The sequence below is a fragment of the Podarcis filfolensis genome (assembly GCF_964270895.1).
Source record: "Podarcis filfolensis genome assembly, chromosome: 8".
Classification (NCBI taxonomy): Eukaryota; Metazoa; Chordata; class Lepidosauria; order Squamata; family Lacertidae; genus Podarcis; species Podarcis filfolensis.
In genome coordinates this window covers 44,202,516-44,222,511 of record NC_139611.1, presented here as the reverse complement: position 1 = coordinate 44,222,511, position 19,996 = coordinate 44,202,516, and the positions used below count along the sequence as shown (strand labels likewise).

Here is a 19,996-nt window from a genome sequence, read left to right as displayed (position 1 = left end):
TGTTCGGAAAATGAACGTTTCCCCCCCCCTCTCCGTTGTCTTCTTGTCCACAAGAGCAGAATATAGCTCTGTCGGGTGGGCTTGTTATGATCTCCTCTTTATGAGTGGTGGACTTCTGTTGCCAAATGGTTAAATCAGTGCACACTCAATGATGCAACGTTTTGTTGCGGGTTCCACTTGTAGGCTGCCGTACTGTAAATAGCAAACTACAGTAGTTTGCTACTACAGGACAGAAGCTTTTTTTTTTATTTAAGTCAAATCTTTTGCAGAACTGAAAGAAATCACATGACTAGAAACATCCAATTTAGGGACTTGTGTTTAGCGATTTAATCCATACAAATCCACACACCTTTCATGCGGGAGCCACTGCCCCATAATGGGTAGAGAGCTGATCTTCAGCTCCTGGTTTTGGATTCCTGCCCACTGATGGCCTAAGCTTGAAACAAGTCACTCCTTTCCCATTTGCAAAGTGTAAACGGTGATGATCTATCTCAGGGTAGTTGTGAGAGCAAACGAAATAAGAATTATGCGCAAAGTGTTATTCCATAATAGTCATCAATGTCCCAAAAAGATTTATAAAGTACAGCAATAACTTTCAAATCTAGGACCTTACTGCCATAAGGCACTTATGACACCCCCTTATTCCAAAGTCTCTTGCTTTTCACCTTTCTCAACATCTGTATATATGTCCTTCTCGCCTCTCTTAGCCCTTGTTGTGTGTCCCAGTTATCACTGTCCTCAGACACAAACTGTTTCCTACTGATTTGATAATCTATGGTTGCAGCTGGTTGGATGGATGGGTTATCTTACCAGATAGCACTTACATTGAAATACTTCTTTGGCATGTAGATCACAGCTGAATGGTGGGTGTAGCAACCCACTTTAGAAATATCTGGTCTTGCAGTGCAGGGGTGGGAACTGTATTTCTTACAGCTTGAGATCCCCCTATAAGCTGTGCCACCACATTAATGCACACCCAGTGAAAACCACACTAATAGCTGTCAGGCAAAAGTTTTCCTCGGTGTTATTTAACTCTGAGCTCAGCTACCCCAGTGTAAGTCTGAATGCAAGTTCAGCTAGGAATACGCTGGCATAGTTGGCTCCCCCCAGCTCACACAGGGCTTGGCTGGATGAGCAAAAGCTTGCTGGGGCTGCAGGCCAGGACTTTAGCTGAATACTATCTCCATTCATTTCAGTCATGTGACCTGGTGCTGTGCTGTTTTTATTGTAATTATTGGTATGTTTTAAACATATTTTATATATTATATATTTTTAATTCTATCAGTGTTTCGTTGTATTTTAATGATTGATTTTTCTATGTTTCTAGTGGTTCTTGTTTTACCTGTAAGCCACCTTGAGCCCTTTCAGAGGAAAGGAAATAATGTAAAATAAACAAATACGCAATAACTATCCAGGATGGGGCACACTGACTAACTCAAGCAATTGATTAGATAACCCTTTCATTGAGAAAAGAAGCACTTCATATTATTTGTCTATTCAGCAACATTATATGTGTGTGTTTTAACATGCTGTGTTAGGTTCCAAAAAAGGAACTCAGTATATTGGTTGTCAGTTTACTTATGGCCCCAATTCAAGGTGCATTAGTGTTTAAATCCCTGTATGACTTGGGCCCCAAATATCTGAAAGAACATGTCCTCAGTTGGTAGAACATGAAAGTCTTAATCTTAGGGTTGTGGGTTCGAGTTCCACATTGGGCAAAAGATTCCTGCATTGCGGGGGTTGGACTAAATGACCCTTGTGGACCTGTCTTCCTCCTTACTTACAAGCAGCTAGAGGTTGATTCTGCTTGTCATTCTGCCTGCCTGTCTCCACCTATTGCTGATCTCCCTGCCTTCCTTACTAGTCCCAAAGACCAGTAGCTACCGCTGAAGGCAGAGGGACATGCAAGAATCCTGGTGACCACAACCCAGGCATGCATATATACCAGAGTTGTTCTGTGCTGCTTAATCTGCATTCCCTAAGAATTAAACTTTCGAGTGCATTTTCTGTTTCCTCCGCCCTCCTGTTCCTACATCCTGAGTCTATCTGCAGTGTTACAGAACAAGCCCCTGAGGAGCTGGAAGTCGTATCACTGACGGAAACTGCTATTGCTGGCTCTGCTTCCTCTGCTCAGCCCAGCCCTAAGCTCTGGACCTGTGCACTGCAGCTGAATCTATGGGCATGTCTGCAGAGGAGGACGATTCCACCAGATCCAAAGGTAACGGGAAATGCAGCTACAGGATCCCAGTGACCGTACCATTCAGTGGGATGGGGTGAGGCATATGGGGCCCTTCCTAGATGGGCTTTGGGTAAAGCAAGTCTCCTAGCTGTGTTGATTTCTCTCTCTCTCCCTGCTTGAGAAAGAACTCCCTGTTCTTGCAATTGATGAGGGGGGAAAAATACTGTACCTGACATCTCGGCACACGTACAATGAATGAGGTTATGATTTTAAAGTGCTTTCCTTAAGGAGGAAGGTGCCAGACAATTTTAGCCTAACCATCAGTATATGGGTTCCAGGCACCTTCCACTTTAAGAAAAGCACTTAAACTTTATCCACCTGTGCTGTGAGATGTCACAGATACTTTTTCCTAGATAATATTGCATTCTTGGGGTCATGCAGGAAGGGAGAGGTCTCAGAGAGATACTTACATGTCATAGTAACTGTCCTTTTTGGAAATAAATGGGCTAGAAAAATCAGAGCCAGAGATTGGTTTGTCTGTCCACTGTCTGTCCTCACTGGGAGCAATACCATAGATGCTTTAAAACCTTACTGTGTGGTGCTCTGATAGAGGACACTTTTAAATAAAGGACTGGCCCCTGGCAGCCCTTCAAGTAGAGAAGTGTCCTCTGAAAGCAGGACACACGGCCACTCTAGTGTTTGCCGCTATGTCGGGTGCTGTCAGTCTAGAGTCTAGAGTCAATGTGGAGCAGTGGTTAGAGTGTCAGAGTAGGCTCTGGGGGGCCAGGGTTCAAATCCCACTCAGCCATGATGTTTACTGGGTAACCGTGGACCAATCACTGGCTCTCAGCCTAATCTACTTCACAGGGTTGTTGTTGGCATTACATGTGGGGCGTGGAAGAACCATATGTCAGCTTGAGCTCCTTGGAGAAAAAGGTGGGATATAAAAGAAATAAATAAAGTAGTGCAGGATTAGACAACATGGTGCCTCTAGATGTTGTTGGACTCTAACTCCCATCAGCCACAAGCCAGCTGGGCAATAGTCAAGGATAATAGGAGTTGTAGTCCAACAATATCTGGAGGGGACACAGTGGGCTACTTCTGGTCTGCAGGCCTCTTATCACAAGGTGAAGCCTGGTGTTACAACACCTTCATGCTTTGGATGGAGAGAAGTGGCAATGTTGGGTTTCTTTATATTAGCCTTCCAGACGTTTTGGATTGCAACTCCCAGTGGACCCACCCAGCACAACTAATGGGCAGTGTATTTCAAAACATCTGGAGGGCATCATATTGGGGAAGATTGATCCTACATGGTACAGATTTGCCCAGTCATTTGAATTCACCCTTTATTTATTTCTTTAATGAGTTTCAAACCACTTCCAAACTAAAGTTTCCAAAGCAGTGTTCAACAGAAATATGTGGTACCTCGGTTTAAGAACAGCCCTGTTTATGAACTATTTGGTTTACGAACTCCACAAAACTGGAAGTAGTGTCCCAGTTTGCGAACTTTACCTCAGTCCAGGAATGGAAGCCAAATGGTAGAAGGGCACCGGTGGCAGGAGGCCTCATTAGGGAAAGCGCTTCAGTTTAAGAACGGGCTTCTGGAATGGATTAAGTTCATAAACCGAGGTACCACTGTCTGTAACATTTAAAAAAGCAGATCTTGAAAGTCTTAAATTACAAGATGCCATTAAAAAATGGCTGAGTCACTCCTGAGTATAAAACGGCTGAGTCACTCCTCAGGGTAAGTCCTCTTTGAAAGCTTTCAATAGCTGCCTAAAAGCCCAAGTGCTTGTCTAATTTCACCAGGGAGCAGATTCCATAGAGCTGAAGCCACAACAACACTTAAGACCTGGGTTTTAGTTGACCTCATGCATACATCTGCAGCATGCAGAACTCTTAACAATGCCCCCCCCCCGAGGAACACAATTGCAGTGGAGGCTGGTCCATCAGGGCAAATGGGGCACGGCCCCACCAAGTTAAATCTCCCCGCAGCCACTTGCCAACTCCTTACTAATAACCAGTTCAAGGGGTGGCCCTGGCTATTGGAGCTCTGGGAACTGCAGGACTGTGAGGGCACTAGAGCATTCCTAACAACTCTCAGCACCCTTAGCAAACTACAGTTCCCAGAATTCTTTGGGGGAAGCTGTGGCTGTTTATAGTGCAATAATCCATTTGCCTTTGCGAAATTTCCTATCTTCCAGCCTCCACTGCAAAGTTGCTGGACGATCCCTCAGGTAACCTGACCCCAAGTTGTACAGGGCTTTGAATGCTAAAAGCAAAAGCTTGAACTAACTCTGGTAGCATGCTAGCAGCCTCATAATTGCCCTTATGCCTATTATAAATAGAACAGCTATTCTTTAGTAGAGGGAACAAAATAAAAAAAATTCCTTCCAGTAGCACCTTAGAGACCAACTAAGTTTGTTATTGGTATGAGTTTTCGTGTGCATGCACACTTCTTCAGATACAGTAGAGGGAATTAGTTATCAGACTCCATACGCCCTTCTAACGCCCCCTCTCCCGCCTCGTCTCTTGTCTCTGAAGCCAGACGTCTGACAATACAAGTGTGCCTCCTTTTCCCAGGTCATTGTGTCTCCAAGCCCCAGAAGCTTCTCCTCCACCGATATTCCACCTCTCCCCCTAGGCTATCCAGATCGTGGGTAGGCGGTCACATCCTGTTTCCTTCCTGCATTCCAGGGGAGCAGCTGGGGATGGAAGAGCAATTCCTGTCTTGCAAAGACTCGCAGCTGTATGTGTGGATTTCCTTCTTCTCCCTCTTCCTTCTCTGTTTTAGACCAGGAATGGCCAGAAGTGGAGAAGGCTGAAAAATTAGCCAGAGGAGCTGCCTTAAAATGGGCATCTGGGGTCTTTTACCGACCTGACAAATTAGAGGGCCTTGAGGAGTATCGGATCCGAGAGATACAACGCAACAGTTCCATCCAATCCCGCATAAAGGTTGGTAGTTGCAGCGCTGGAACCAGTGCTGGCCAGTGCCCATTGGGATTGGGAGGGCGGAAGTCAGGGAACCCAACATGAAGTGCAGCCAAATGCCAATGACAAGCAGACACAACTGATTCTAGCTTTGTCACCATCCTCCTCCTTGTTGAGTTCTGCAGTGGCCACACTGAGTAAGGAAGAGGAAGGGGACAGGCAATGCCACCTCCTGAACCCATTGTAAGTATGGAGGCAGGCAGTTGGGGGATGGGTGACAGCAGACTGAGGCTGGTGGGGCAGTGCCCCACTCGCCCTAATGTACCAGCCTCCACTGACTGTTCCCTGAACACCTGGGTTGGCTCTTCCAGCTTTTGGATGGCCATTGGATGGGTTCACCAGAAGGGTCATGTGACCAAAGGCAGCTGCACCTTCTCCCTACCCCTATCACTTGCGGCGTGCTCAAAGCGGGCAAGGGCTGTTGTTGTTTGTAAAAAAGAGAACCAGCAGGATCAGGGAGTTTCAGGGCTTGATGCTGAGTTATGGGCCTTGGCAAGTGCCCATCAGTAGCAATCCCAGATGCCAGGCCTTGGCTATGCCTAGATTTATTTATAAACCACCCAATAACCAAGGTTCTAGGGACGTGGGTGGTGCTGTGGTCTAAACCACTGAGCCTCCTGGGCTTGCCGATCGTAAGGTCTGCAGTTTGAATTCCCACGATAGGGTGAGTTCCCGTTGCTCTGTCCCAGGATAAAACTAGATTAACACTAGTAGCCTTGAATAACCTTGGCAAAAAAGGATTTAAATCCAAAATCACCCAACACCAATGCCAGTGGGGTCCCAAAGGTCCAAGTGGAGAGGTGTGTCTTTATGACAGCTGATATACTGATGATGCCTGGCACACCTACAGAGGCAGGTGATGCCACATCCAGGACACCACAACAGAAAAGACCCTATCCTGGGTCACTGTCTGTTGGGCATTGCCCAAAACCTCGGTTGTCAGGTTGGCATATACTAGGAGAGCCACTCTTTCAAGTATTAATGCAGCTTGATCCTGAAATCTCACTGGTTTAAGCAGCCTTGATTATGAATTTAATAGAACAAGGGTTTGGAGATCCAGATATGAGCTTTTCACACTGGAAGCTGCATTATACTGAGTCAGAGCTAGCTAGCACAGTATTGTCTACACTGACTGGCAGCGGCTCTCCAGGTTTCAAGCAGGGGTCCATCCCAGCCTTAGTTGGAGATGCTGGGGATTGAATTTAGGACTTTCAGCATGGACAGCAGATGTTTTATCACTGAGCCACGGCCCTTTGTCCTGCCTGTGAAGTCTCTGTGTCCTCTTTGCCACTTGATTCTCTCTGTCCCTAGTCAACTGTGCAGTCCTACCTAGAGGGTGTGAGCACAGGCCTGGAGCAGTTGCACTCAGCCACTGCAGATGTTCAACATGTGCGGCAAGCATTGAGAAACATATGCCAGTCCTTGGCATCCAGCACCGACTCTTTTCAGAGCCTGCAGAGACTACGGGAGGTGGCAGTGGAACATGCCCAGCTGGGTTCAGTTGCCAAGACATTGCCCCAACTTTTCTCAGGTGAGCCTCAGTTTGTAATATGTGTTATTTATTATTATATCCACTTGTTACATCTGTGCCTCACTCTTCACCAAATGGTCCCAGAGTGGGTTACAAAAACCACACAATTAGAATGAGTGCAATGAACAACTAAAATTATGAAATTAAACTGCAAAACAATCATATCAGAATAACAAAACACCAGCACAGAGCACTCAGCCAAGGGCTTGGGTAAAGAGGCTATTCATAACCTCAAATATCTAAATGCCATTGCATCCGGAAAACTGCATGCATGCAATTCCAAAACACATGGGATGACCTTCTATATATCTGCAAGCAACGCACCTACCTTTCAGCTGAGACATTTCCCTCTCTGGCTTGATCGTCTTGCAGCAGATAATCTTGTAGAGGAGCTGCATACTTTGTACAGCACCCCTTTCCCCCTCATCTGCCCAGCCCTTGGACAGAGGGTTCCAAACACCTGCTCTAACCACTGCTCTAACCACACTGGATATCATTCCTCTTTCTTCCCCAGGTTATGCTTTTGAAGCCCTTTCTCCCTTTCTTCTTTCCTACACAGTACACAAACTCCTTTCCGAGACCTTTGACCTCCTGCAGAATCACCACCTGCTGGAAGCCCATGCAGGAATCATGGAGCTAGAGAGTTTACGGGACAGCATCCTGTTCCAGCTGCATCACCACAACCTGCTCAGCTCCTCGCACCTGGCCAGTGTGGAGTCCTACTTCAGGGGCCTCCTGGAACTGAACGATGCCCTTGCCCAGCACCTGTGGCACGTTGTGGCCCACAGCACAAGACTGGTGTCTGAGGACCCCTCCCTCTTTGTGTCCACGCTACGCATTATTGAGCGTGAGGAGAGCATTGATGCTGCCTTGCTGCTGAGAACTCAGCTTCCTTCTGGCTTCCTCCCACCAGGGCGCCCCAAGTGCTGGAGGCAGAAGTTCTTCCAGGTTATACAGGACACCATAGTCGCTTCCCACTTCCAGGCCATGCCAAGCAATGCCCAAGGACAGCACCTTGCTCAGCATTTGGCGTCCTTGCAGAACAGCATCCTGGCTGAACTGTGTGTTGTGAAAGACCTGATGGCCCAGTGCTGCCCGCCTCACTACAATATCGTCGCAGCCTTTGCTGCCATGTATCATCAAAGCCTTGCCAAACACCTGCATCACATCCTCACTCGGGAGCTGGAGAAGCAGGAGGTCTTTACTCTTCTCCAGTGGGCACTCCATGTCTACCCAAGGTCAGTGCTCCTAATGGCAGGTGTTGGGGTTCATAGGGGAAGTGAGGGGTCATTAATTTTTTTAGAAAAAGAAGTGCTGGGGCTTACATTTGCCTACCGCCCATAACTCTGACTTGGAATCCCAAACACCATCCATCTGAAGCACTTGTGGGCCACTTTAACAGTCATGGCTCCCCCCCAAAGAATTCTGGGAACTGTCGTTTGTGAAAGGTCTACTTCAGTGGTGGCCAAACCTGGCCCCCCAGCTGTTTTTGGACTACAACTCCCGTCATCCCTAGCTAACAGGACCAGTGGTCAGGGATGATTGGAATTGTAGTCCCAAAACAGCTGGAGGGCCAAGTTTGGCCACCACCGGTCTACTGAGAACTCTCACCACTCTTGACGAAGCAGAGTTCCCAGGATGCTTTGGGGAAGCTGTGACTGTTAAAGTGGTAGGATAATGCTTTAAACAGGTGGGTGTTTATCCAGTCATGTTCTCTGTTGTACCAGCAGGCAACCGTCAGGTGGCATTTGCAAAGAAGCAGATTTGGCAATGGGCTGCATTTCCCCGTACAAGAATACTAGAAATATGCATATATAATCCTGCTTCAGGTGTACTGAACAGCCTGAAAGTGGAAAGTTGAACTTAGGTACCTTTCGCTCCTGACCCTTCTTGTGTTCCACAGCTCAGAAATGATGACCCACCCAAGCCTTCTACCTGAAGTGGACATCACAGTCTTGGGTCCTCTGCTTCCTGTGGATACAGTAGACTACTTGGAGGACACCTATGTAGGGAAAGTACAGGTGAGTCGTGAAGACTATGGGGAACAAAATGACTGTGGATATTGAAGCACTAATATATTTAGATTTGCTGGTTGGCCTAGAAACCTGGGTGATGGAGAGTGTTAATATGAAGTTCTCCAAATATTCAGGCAGAGATCTTTTCTTACCAGTGAATGTGGAAATATTCCATCTGAAAGTCTAGAGAGCTGCTGTGGGCTGGATGGACCACTACTGAGCTAGAGGAACCAGTTGTCTAACTCAGTATCCAGCATATTCCTGTGAATAAGGGACAAGTGGCATATTACTGGATGCCATGCTATGCTACACACAAAGTTGTATAAAGCGTCCTTGTTGTCTCCTCTTTCTGAAGAAAAGCACCTTCAGGAGACGCCCATTTTGAACAGGTAGGGGGTAGATGAGGCAGTGGTGCTTCACCCTTTTCCCACCACCCATTTTCCTGGTCCAGATTGTCTCCCCAACTGATTTGGCCCTGCTCAGGGTTCCAAACTCAGGCAACCACGCACATGGGACTCTGAGGGCCAAGAGGGCGATTTGGAGCAGATGGGGAAATGGCTGGTGAAGAAAGGGCTAAGCATTCCTCCTCTGTCTGCTACTTCTCTGTTCAAAATAGGTCTCTACCCCAAACTGTTTTTATTCTGAATAAGTAGCCTTCAGCCAAAACGTGTTACTTCTGTGCAGTTTGCCTCTTAAGCCCCTCTAGTCTCTGGAGTTTTCATTGGGCACTTCCAGATCACCTGTTTATTGAGCATTCATCCTGATTTGTTTGCTGGGGAGGTTGGAAGGTGTTGGCTATTTAACGAACATTCATCCTGATTTGGGAGACAGGTTTGCTGCATGAGATCGAATCCCACCCAAAAATAGCACAGAAAGTGCTACCTTTCAGGGAAACAGGTTTGTTGTGCAAGACCTTCTAATCAACTATAATTGAGCAAACCTGAATCTGCTGGCCTGTGGCTGAATTCCACCTGAAAATAGTGACAGTCTGGAAGCATCCATTGTTTCACAGCAGTGGAGAGAAATAGGGATAAAAATAGGAGGTGGCAGGTTTTCAGGAAGACCAGAGGTGGAGGTCGAACACATACTGCAGGTCATATCCACACAGAGCTATATTTCCCAGCACCCTTAACAAACTGTAGCTCTCTGGATTCTTCGGAGGAAGCAATGTGCATTAAATGTACTGTGAATGTGTGGTGTGGATCTGAGCCGTATGTACTGTATATCAGCTGCCCCACTAAAGAGATGTTTCTCATCCGCAGGAGAAAGGAGCTAGGCAAATGAATATGAACACTGCTGGGGTTGTGAGTGGCTTGTGTGCAGTGGAGGGTCCCTGGTCTTCACTTAAAAAGAGAATAGTTACTCAGGTCTGAGAGCCAAATTTGTCCACCCCACCCAGGCCTCTCTATCTGGCCCTGGGAACTTTTCCCAGGCTATACCCATGAGTGCTTTTTCTTGGCTGGAATGTGTCTGGATGGAAGATAGAGAGCTTCATGTGGAGAAATTAGCCCATATGCAAAGGTGACATTCGCATTTGTTGCTCCGCCTGCTTTTGTCTCCAGCCACGCCCACTATAGGCACTTGGCCCTCAGAAGGTTATCCAGACAAAAATGTGGGCCTCGGGGTGAATAAGGTTCCTCAACCTCTGTTGCCATAAACCATCTCCGCTTGTTCTTCTAGGCCAGCTTTGCTCAGTGGATGCAGAAGACGCTGGAGATGGAGTTTAAAGAGTGGTTCAGTGAAGAGGAGCCCGAATCAGACTATCAAGGCTGCTTCCAGACCAGCCTTCCCATGATTGTCATGAAGGTCAGAGAATAAAGACAATGCACTGCAGGGAAGCCTACCTGATTCCTGTACAGCGTGTCCTATTGGCTGCGGAAGCAAAGCCATGTGTTTGATCCCCACTCATCCAATCACCTTCCTCTCTTTCTTTGCCTGCCCCAGATGCTGGATGAAAATATCCGAGTGGCATCCCTCATCTCAGATACTCTGCAGCAGAAGTTGTGCAACATGGCCCTGGAGGAGCTTGAGGTCTTTCTGGGCAGGTCAGTTCTCTCTCCATGCTGCTGATGCAGAGTAGGGACTGAGAGGCAAGAAAAGGATGCTCATCACAGCACAGCTCAGTAGGGAAAGCATCGTGACTCACCTGCTTTGCATGCCAAAGGTCCCAAGTAGGGCATCTGCAGGGAGGACTGGGAGAGACTGCTGTCTTAAACCCTTGAGAATTGCTGCCCATCAGTGATGACAATACATTGACGGACCAATGATCTGACTCAGTATAAGGTAGCTTCCCATGTCCCTAACATTAATTCACTAGCAATAGGACCTTCAGGCCCAGCCCAATGAGACATCTTGGGTTCTTACTTGAGTTTGGTTATCATTCCTGCTAAGGATCCCTGCTCCTTTCCCCTTTCTTTCACTGGAGGCTGTGGAGGCTCATTTCCCTAATCCTGCTCCAACTGAGGCTCCTTTTTCCTTACAGAAAACCTTTAGTGGGCTTGAAATGAGGTATGTTATTTCTGCGCCACAAGAACACCCCTGAGGGATCAGACCAAAGGCCTGCCTAGTCCAGCATCTTGCTTCCCATACATAGCTCTGTGGAGATCCTGCAAACAGGACATGAGTGCAATAGCTCTCTCTCTCTTCCTCTGCTCTTCCCCAGAAGAGGCATTACTTCCAGATCTGTCAGTATTATGCAAAAAGAATTTAAGCCCATACCAGAAATGAAGGTGGATGAAAGCTCTGTGTTGACCTAGCACAACAAATCCAGTTTAAAATAAATTCCTGACTTTTTGCAGTTAGGAAAGTGATAGAGAAATGCACTAAAAAGTGTAGGATGGGCAAATGACTAATAGAAAGAGGTAAAATCAACTCGCAAGCAAATCAGGATGAATCCTCATTGTTGTATAATCACCCCACAAACAAATCAGAAAAAAGCTCAATAAAGACCAGATGTAGTCTAACCTCCTCATAAGCTCAGTAAACAAGTTGTCTGCCTCCGATCCTGGAGGCAGTATTTAACAATAGTGGTTAGTAGCCATTGTCGCTTCATGAATTTGTGTAATTCTTCTAAAGCCATCAGAGGGCGCTTCAAGATTACAAGTTCATTCATCCCAAACTGTAGTTTGTTAAAGACATGTTTTCCTTACAGATCTATGATTCCTGCGAAGAGGCACTGACTGTTAAGCCATGCTGAGAACTGTAGCTCTGTGAGGGGAATAACAGTTTCCTAACAACTCTCAGCACCCTTAACAAACTACAATTCTCAGGATTCTGTGGGAAAAACCGCTGTTAAAGTGGCAAAAGTGCTTTAAATGTATACTGAAGATGGGGCATAGGTCTGCTTATTCTTCATCATATGTGGAACTCTGCACTGTTTCGCTCTCAAGACACATGGGATGGGGGGGTTGGCTACTGGTGTGCAAGATGCCATGACAACTGCTGTGCTCTCTGCAGCCTGTATGAAGACCTGGTGGGATTTGGCAAGGAGCATCAACGAGAACCTGCAACCTCCAAGTGCTATGTGCCTTACTTGCTATCAACCCTCAACAACTGCCAGGCTCTCAGGTATTCCCAACTCCTGTGATTGATTCCTTCCACATGCCTGCTGTATCTGGGCTTCTCTTGCTAGCAGGCTACATGCAAGCCCGCTTCCCAGCTGTTCCTCTTCCCTCCACTGGCAGCACCTCCATTGCAGCCCTGTGTGAAGGCAGATCAACATCCTCAGAGACCAGCAAGATGTCATCAACCCTTCACGTTGCCCTGGAGAAAGCCCAGAAGAAGGCATGCCAGCTGCTGCTGGAGGAGATGCTGAAAGATCTGCAGGTACCCATTGTTATCAAGAAAGCCTATGGTAGAGGTGGGGACCCGCAGCCCTAGGGGCCAAATGTGGCCCTGCAGGCCTCTCTGTCTGGCCCTTGGAACTCTCCCAAGGCCATGTCCCTTGCTGACCCTGTTTCACACCCACACACGAGTTTTTCCCAGGCTAGAATATACCCCCGAACTTTGACAATGCTTCCTGCTTGCCTGGATGGAAGATAAGAGAGTGTTGTGTGAGATTGTGAAAACTAACCTACTGTGTGAAGGTAAAGTCAACATGCATTGCTCTGCCCACTTTTGCCTCTGGCCCTGCCCACCAGTGGCATGTGGCCCTCAAAAGCTTGCCCAGAAGGGAATGTGGCCCTCGGACTGAAAAAGGTTCCCCGCCTCTGACACATAGTAAACGGATTAGAGATTCCCACTTACAACTGCCCTAATACCACCATGAGCACAAATAATGATGAATGCAGTTTTTTAAAAAGATGTCTGGAGGGGTCCTGAGTGCCTGCGCTTGCAAGCAAGCACAAAGAAGCTTGTGGAGCCCTAGTTTGCAGCAGCCAAGCTCCTGATGAGGGTGAATTGGTGGAAGCCAGGCTAACTATCAGCTCTGCCTTCACAGCTATAGATCTTCTGCTCAAAGGAGATACACCAGAGCTTGACCCTGCAAGAGGCAACCCAAAGCATACTTCCTTGAGTGGGTCTTTTAAAGGCAACGTAACATGTAGTATTTGCAGAGGAGTTCTATGCCATTTTGTAGGTTTGCCTGTATTTTTTGTTGCTGTAAGTCACTCTGGACTTCCTTCTGGAAGGTGGTGTGTGTGTGTGTGTGTGTGTGTGTGTGAGAGAGAGAGAGAGAGAGAGAGAGAGAGAGAGAGAGAGAGACCTTTTTAAAACAACTTGGTACGTCCCTTGTTCTGTCCCAGTCTCCGTTTGCTCAGATGCCCTCCCGTCAATGGCTGTCTGGTGAATCCCAGGTGCTGAGCAGCATATGCGAGGTGGTAGAAATGCACATGAAATTCTTCTGCAGAACTCACAGGCCAATCAGCACGGTAAGATCCCTCCATAGCTGGGGGCTGACAGCGGTGAGATCTGTGCACTGCTGGTTGGCTAGCTTCAGGGAGGGTGGTCTACCATTTGAGTATTGCCTCTAGATTCTAGAAGTGGGGGATCTGCAGCCTGAGGTTTACATGTGGCCTTTGGGCTTTGGATTTCAAGTGGGTGAGGGGGGCCTGGCAAGAAAGGGGCAGGGAGCCAAGACTGATGGAATGACAGAAAGCGAGGGTAAGCTCTTTGCAGACTTAGCAGAAAGAGAAAGAAAATAGGGTGGAAGAAAGAGACGGGGGGGGAGGGGAGAGAGAGAAAGAGAGAGAGTGTGTGTCAAAGGGAGGTCCTTCCCACTTTTTGCTCTGGCCATGCCCATTGCCAGCTTCAGCGCCACCTATCACCAGCAAGATGGGGACAAACCTAGAATTAGTTATCTCTGCCTGCCATTGGCTCTGGCTCCCCCTACTGTTGACCTCCCTGCCTCCTGCCCTACCAGGCCCAGTGGGCACCAGCCACCGCTGCAGGAAACACACACACTGCATTTCAGCCTTTTGTCTCAGTGCAGCTCCCATTAACTAGAATGACCATGGCAATTTTCCCCCTTTGATGTCCAGCACCTCCTGTCAGAGACTGAGCGCTTGGTCATGAGCCAGTACGTGAGGGCTCTCTTGCAGAAAAGGCTAGTCTGCCGGAACGCTGAGGAGAGAAGCCGGATGGCCAGGCAGATGGTGCAAGATGCCTCTCAGCTGACGGAGCTCTTTTGCAGCCTGGTGAGAGAAAGGAACAGCTAACAGCTATCATGTTTTGCCAAACACATTCCAAGGATGGGGCTGGCAGCTGCTGGTGATCACAGAGGAAAGGGAGATTGACTTTGCTCACCAAGCTGAATACAGAGTTGTGTGCGTGGCCAGCAAAGATCAAATATGCATCCAATAGGGATGAATAGATCATTCTATTTCCAGATCGTGTCAGTTTTGCATGTGTTCATTCATAAGTTAGTTATTTCCTATTTCCACATCCACCAGCTATTTGTTTCATTTTAAACTGGGGGGAATTCACATTTTTTATATGCAGTTTAACCCGAAGTACACATTTTTGCATATTTTTGAGCCATGAACTATATTGCAAAATTTTAAGATATTCAACAACTGAAGGATAACTGCATTCTAGTTCCTGTATTAGTCTGGGAAGTAAGAATGGAATAAATTCACTTAAAATGTGAACTGAGCAAAATTTTCAACATCCCTAGCATCTAGTTGCACGACTTCCGGCTTCCAAAGAAACCTGTGCAGGTTTCTACTAGGGCCGAACTATTGGGAGATCAACTTTGTTGGATAGCAAGTCTGGCCGATAATACCAGCTAGAGTTGCTGCTTACTCCTGAGATGTCTTTGCATTTCAGTACCCGCATGAAAATGTCACATCAGGCAATCATCCTTTTGGTCAGGAGGTGGCAACCCAAGCCAGTTTGGTGCAGCAAGGTGGGTTGGGGTTGGGGAATAAACAACTGTGCAGAACACCTAGTAATGAGGCTGGCTCTGCCAACAGCTGCTGGTTGTTACCTAGTTGAACTTCGTTCAAGGATGCTGTGGAAGGTAGTCTAGCAATGACTGGGCTGCTCTCTGCTTTAATGTCTATGGTACAGTATTAGGTAGGTAGCTGTGTTGGTCTGACACAATCAGAATAAAAAAATAAAAATATTGTCTAGTAGCACCTTATAGACCAACTAAGTTTGTTCTGGTATAAGCTTTTGTGTGCATGCACACTTCTTCAGGTACAGTATGATACGGTATTCTTTTATCTATTGAACTTGTATACCATGTTATATTTATTTTTAAAAATCTCCAAGAGGTTTACCCATCTCAACAAAAATCAATGTATAAAAATGCAAAACCCACATGCAGTATAACTGCAACTGCTAACAGTAGTAATAGTCACTCGACAATCATAACTCATCTTGCAGCCTCCACATCGGTCCATCCGTTCTGTCCTCGTGGTATGATATAGTTTGTCTCCTGCTTCCTTTCCCAGGGCCTGGAGGAGAATGAACAGACTCTCAGAGTGATTGCTGACCTGCAGGAGCTCGTCAGTCTCAAGGACCCCTCCATGCTGAGCCTGGAAGTACTGGGATTCATGACAAAATATCCTGATATCAGGTAGGGCACTCAAAGCACTGGATTTGCATTTCCCCCAGCACTGGATTTGCATTTTGCCCCTAAACAGGAAGCACGGGAAATACAACACAGAGAGTATCATTGTTCTTTTGCAGCACTGTGAGAGCTGCAATTCTTTTGCTTGGAGATGCCAGGTCTTGGATCTGAGGCCTTAGGCATCCCTTCCGTTCTCCAAATTCAAGGCCAAAAACATTTTCTGGCAGTCGCCCCAGCAATGATGCAAGGGTAATATATCTCCAACCTGCAGGCTAATCTTGGCTTGCCAGGGGGTTCACGTTGGCCCACAAGGCCATTTCCACCAAAGCAATCTTCCTTCAGCACTGGCATCAGGTACCTTTCCTCCAGTGTACCTGAGAACAGCAGCCTAGCTAAGGGATTGGAGGGTAGGCCACATTGGAGAACATACAGCTCTGTTCTCCAACTCTCCACTCCATCTGCTTGTGGAGTGGCTGCCTCACTCTTTCTAAACGTAGGGCCAGTCCTGGTTGGCAGCAGGAGGCCAGGGGAGAGGTAACACATTTTGTGCCTGTTGTTTCACCAGCGAAGACCACGTTTCCATGCTCCTCCACTTGCGTGGCGACATCTCTAAAGAAATCCACAACAACGTGATGGAGATCATGGTGCAGAATCCTCAAGTACTGCCTGAGAACTATCGCCCAGTTTTTAGCAACATTTTTGTTCCAGCTCCGGAGCCACCCTTCTGCCTTGGGAAGTCCAAATGTGCCTGATACATCCACAGATGCTGCTAGGCTGCTCATCTCTACAGCTGCATTGCTGACTTTGCCAGGATGGTAGCTGGTGACCTCTGGCAACATGGAACTTAAGTGGGGATTGAGCCTGTTGATGTTTTGTTTTGTTTTTTTTTACATTCCAGTGATCCAAAACACATGGTGCCATTTTGTGGAGGCGGGGCAGTGGGAGCAGGGGCAGGGCAAAATTTAGTCAGTTTTGTGTGCTCTCTCCCAGATTCACAGCCAGGCACAACCACATGCAGTCTCCTTATCATGTGTGAGGAACCTTTGGCCCTCCAGATGTTGCTGAACTACAATTTCCATCATCCCTAGCCATTGGCCATGTTTGCTATGATGGTTGGGAGTTCAGCAGCATCTGCAGGGCCAAAGGCTCTCCACACCTGCTCTATATTCTATGCAAGATTATACACAGGAATGGTTGTCTATTACGCACCAGTTGCACTAGTTTTCTGTGGGTTGTGTGGTTTTGGGTATTAATATATGCTCAGATCACATCCACGCCCAAACCCGCTTATAAATTCTACACAGTATATGAGTGCAACACTTGTGCAGACCAACTAGTACACTGAAGCCCGTATCTTGTAGCGTTTAGAAAAGATGAATATGATTGCCAAATGGCACCAAAGCCAGTTCCGGCCTGTATTCCCAAAAGAGCACTGCTTATTGCATTATCATTACAAATTATGCAGACAGGGTAATGTGCTATTATCCTAGAACTATGCAAATCATGGGGCACAATCATGGAGCACAAGAACAACATATTTATCAATTAATACTTAAGAATCGAATAGGCTTGCTAGATAATGTTTTCTAGATAAATAGCATTCAGTTTTTCTTTTCTAAATTAAAGGCATGTAGCCCTTATGGGGAACACGGCACTTAGGGAAGACAGGCTTATCCTTTTTTTTCTTCCCAGTGCAATGGGAACCAACCACTCCAGCATATCTTGGGCCCTAAACTCCTGGCCAATCAGGAAGGGAAGAGATAAGCTGCCATCTCTTTGCATGTTAGGTTCGCTGTGGGAATTGTGGGGGGGGGGGAGGGATTTGAATCAGTTCACATTTAAAGGTGAATCTACCTAATTCGCCCCTTCGCTATCAATATGGGAACCAAAACACAACCATTCATCAAAATTAGCACTTCTCTGAATCTTGCACTGCATTTCTCCAGCCAAGTAATGTGTCAAAAATGCATATACTGAGGTAAAGTGTGCATAAATAAATACATATGCTGGTGAAAATAACATACCAAAGTGCAATATATTAGCGGAAATTGTTTTGCAAAAATGTGTGTATTTGGCAAAACTTCATGCAAGAGAAATTCACACTAAAATGCTGGTGAATTTTCATGAGAACCTTTTTTATCTTTTTAAATTGCAAAACTGATATGGAAATCTGGACAGCTGAACTTAAGACTGGAATGCAAAACTGTGGAAAACCAAAATTAACAGATTCACCCATCTCTAGTCCCCTGCAAGGATAGAGATAGAGTCTTTCTTCAAATAGAAGATTGTTCTCTGTAAGGTAGTACACATGGTTACCCAACCCAACCCTGGTGTAAGGGCTGGTTGCATGGTGGGGTAAGTGTGGATGCAAAACAATTCATTTCAAAATCTGTTGAGTACGCATCTAGAAATCATTTCTGCTGTCCCTGCAGGGAAAAACAGAAGTTCTTTCCCCCACCACAAGCCACACATTTTCAAAACTACAACAGGAAGTGATGTTCTTTCCCCTTCCTTAACAGGTATAAAACATAAACTCGCATTTCTTTTCTCAAAAACACACTTTCTCATGGGGCCTTTTTCAAGCAAAGGGTTTCATCAACTACCTGCTCACAACACCTGCTCTTCAGGGATTTACCACTACCAGATTCATGAGCAATAATAAGAAATAAAGGTTTGCCTCTGAGCATCTACAGAGTGCATTTCCCTTAACCCCAGCTAACCACAATTGCCTGCCATGTTCCATGTGCACCATGTGAACGTCACAGAACAATGCCACTCCAAAAACAATAGAATGCAGCAAAATGAAAGCCCCATCCTTGGTCGACCCGTTTCTCCTTTCACCACTGGTATATGACCAGTATGGTGAGGGCTCTGGAAACAAAATCCTATAAGAAATGTTTGAAGGAGATAAGTGTGTTTAGATTGGAGAATAAAAGATGACAGGGTGACATGATAGTTGTCTTCAAATTCCTGAAGGGCTGTCAAGAAGAAAATAGAGCTGATGTGTTGCTTTAAGTTATAGTCACACCATCCATTTAAAGCTCCCATATACACACATGACTTCTCCCAAAAAAATTGGGGACCTGTAGTTTGTTAAGGGTCTCCTCACAACTCCCAGCACCCTTAAATAGTTCCCATGTGGGTGCTAAGGATTGTTAAGAGGCCCACTATTCCTGTCACAAAGCTACAATTCTCAGAGTTCCCTAAGAAAAAGTATTGTTCAACCACTGTGGAAAGAATAGGGAAAGAATAGCTCTGTGAGGAGAATAGGGCTCTCCTAACAACTTTCAGCAGCTTTAACAAATCACAGTTCCCAGGATTCTTTGGGGGATGACATGACTTTTAAAAAGTGGCATAATGCCACTTCAAATGTATTGCACATATGATGCCTAAATCTGGAATTACAAATGCTACATTGCACCAGTAGTATCCTTAGCAGATTTATCATCCACAAATAACTTGGCAAAATTGGCCTTTTGTAGTCCCCCATGGAAGTGCCACATAGCACTTCAGAGAGCTGCTTAAAAAGGCTACGGTCCCTTGAATGTCTGTTATAAGCACACTGATTTCTAATAAAGCCTTTGGATTCTCTTTCTAGAAAACATCGCATATTAATATTGGAGACTTTTTCAACCAGAAATGTTTCTTATGTTATGTCATTTAATAACCTGCTGTATTTTTAATAAGATTTTTTTGATCATACACAATACATAGTTTTATTTACACTGGACAGATGCAAAAGGAACAAACCCAAGTCCCAAAAGAGGAAAAAGAAAATGGTGTAACTGTCTCAAGAAATGTGATTCAAATGATATTATTTCTTCATATCCAGCGAGGATCATCTTCTTATATTTTAATTCTTGAAAGATATGTCCAGCTTTCAATAAGTTTACTGTTGACTTTTATTTCCTATGTTCCCTTAAAGTGAGGTAACATCTGTTTATGCATTCTTAGTATGATGTTGTTCAATTAAAAGTTCTGAGTGGATTATATAGTGCAAGGTGGCTAACAAAAAAATTGATTTAAAGCTTGGCTTCTGGTTGTCTCTGACTGACAAAGCCTGCTTTTGAGAGCACCTGTCCTCTGGAACATACCTGGCAGCAGAATAAATATCAAACTCTGGCCTGGAACTTCAGAAACAATCCTGCCAAAAAGTTATTCCCCCAAATGGGCTTGGTGGCAGTTGCCCCCTCATGACAACTACTGTTTTCTTCTTCCAGGAATGTAGCACTGCCAGGCTTAAGAGAAGTTATAAGAAAGAAAAGTTT

General features: G+C 46.0%; 1 protein-coding gene across 4 annotated transcripts; it reads left to right on the top strand.

Annotated features, from left to right (window-relative positions):
• Positions 1–7: 7 nt before the first annotated feature.
• Positions 8–19,715, top strand: EXOC3L1 (exocyst complex component 3 like 1). Of its 4 annotated transcripts, none has more exons than XM_083626448.1 (13): positions 8–2,218; positions 4,979–5,134; positions 6,482–6,701; positions 7,261–7,939; positions 8,605–8,722; positions 10,397–10,522; positions 10,661–10,761; positions 12,173–12,283; positions 12,400–12,541; positions 13,459–13,584; positions 14,194–14,349; positions 15,610–15,734; positions 16,294–19,715. In XM_083626448.1, exons 1-13 carry the CDS (start codon positions 1,934–1,936, stop codon positions 16,478–16,480), a joined length of 2,532 nt encoding a protein of 843 aa, XP_083482574.1. In that variant the 5' UTR covers positions 8–1,933; the 3' UTR covers positions 16,481–19,715. The 4 variants fall into 4 exon arrangements, with proteins under 4 accessions (XP_083482574.1, XP_083482575.1, XP_083482573.1 ...); XM_083626449.1 differs by having other exon boundaries at positions 4,974–5,134; XM_083626447.1 differs by having other exon boundaries at positions 4,877–5,134; positions 16,437–19,715.
• Positions 19,716–19,996: the final 281 nt, after the last annotated feature.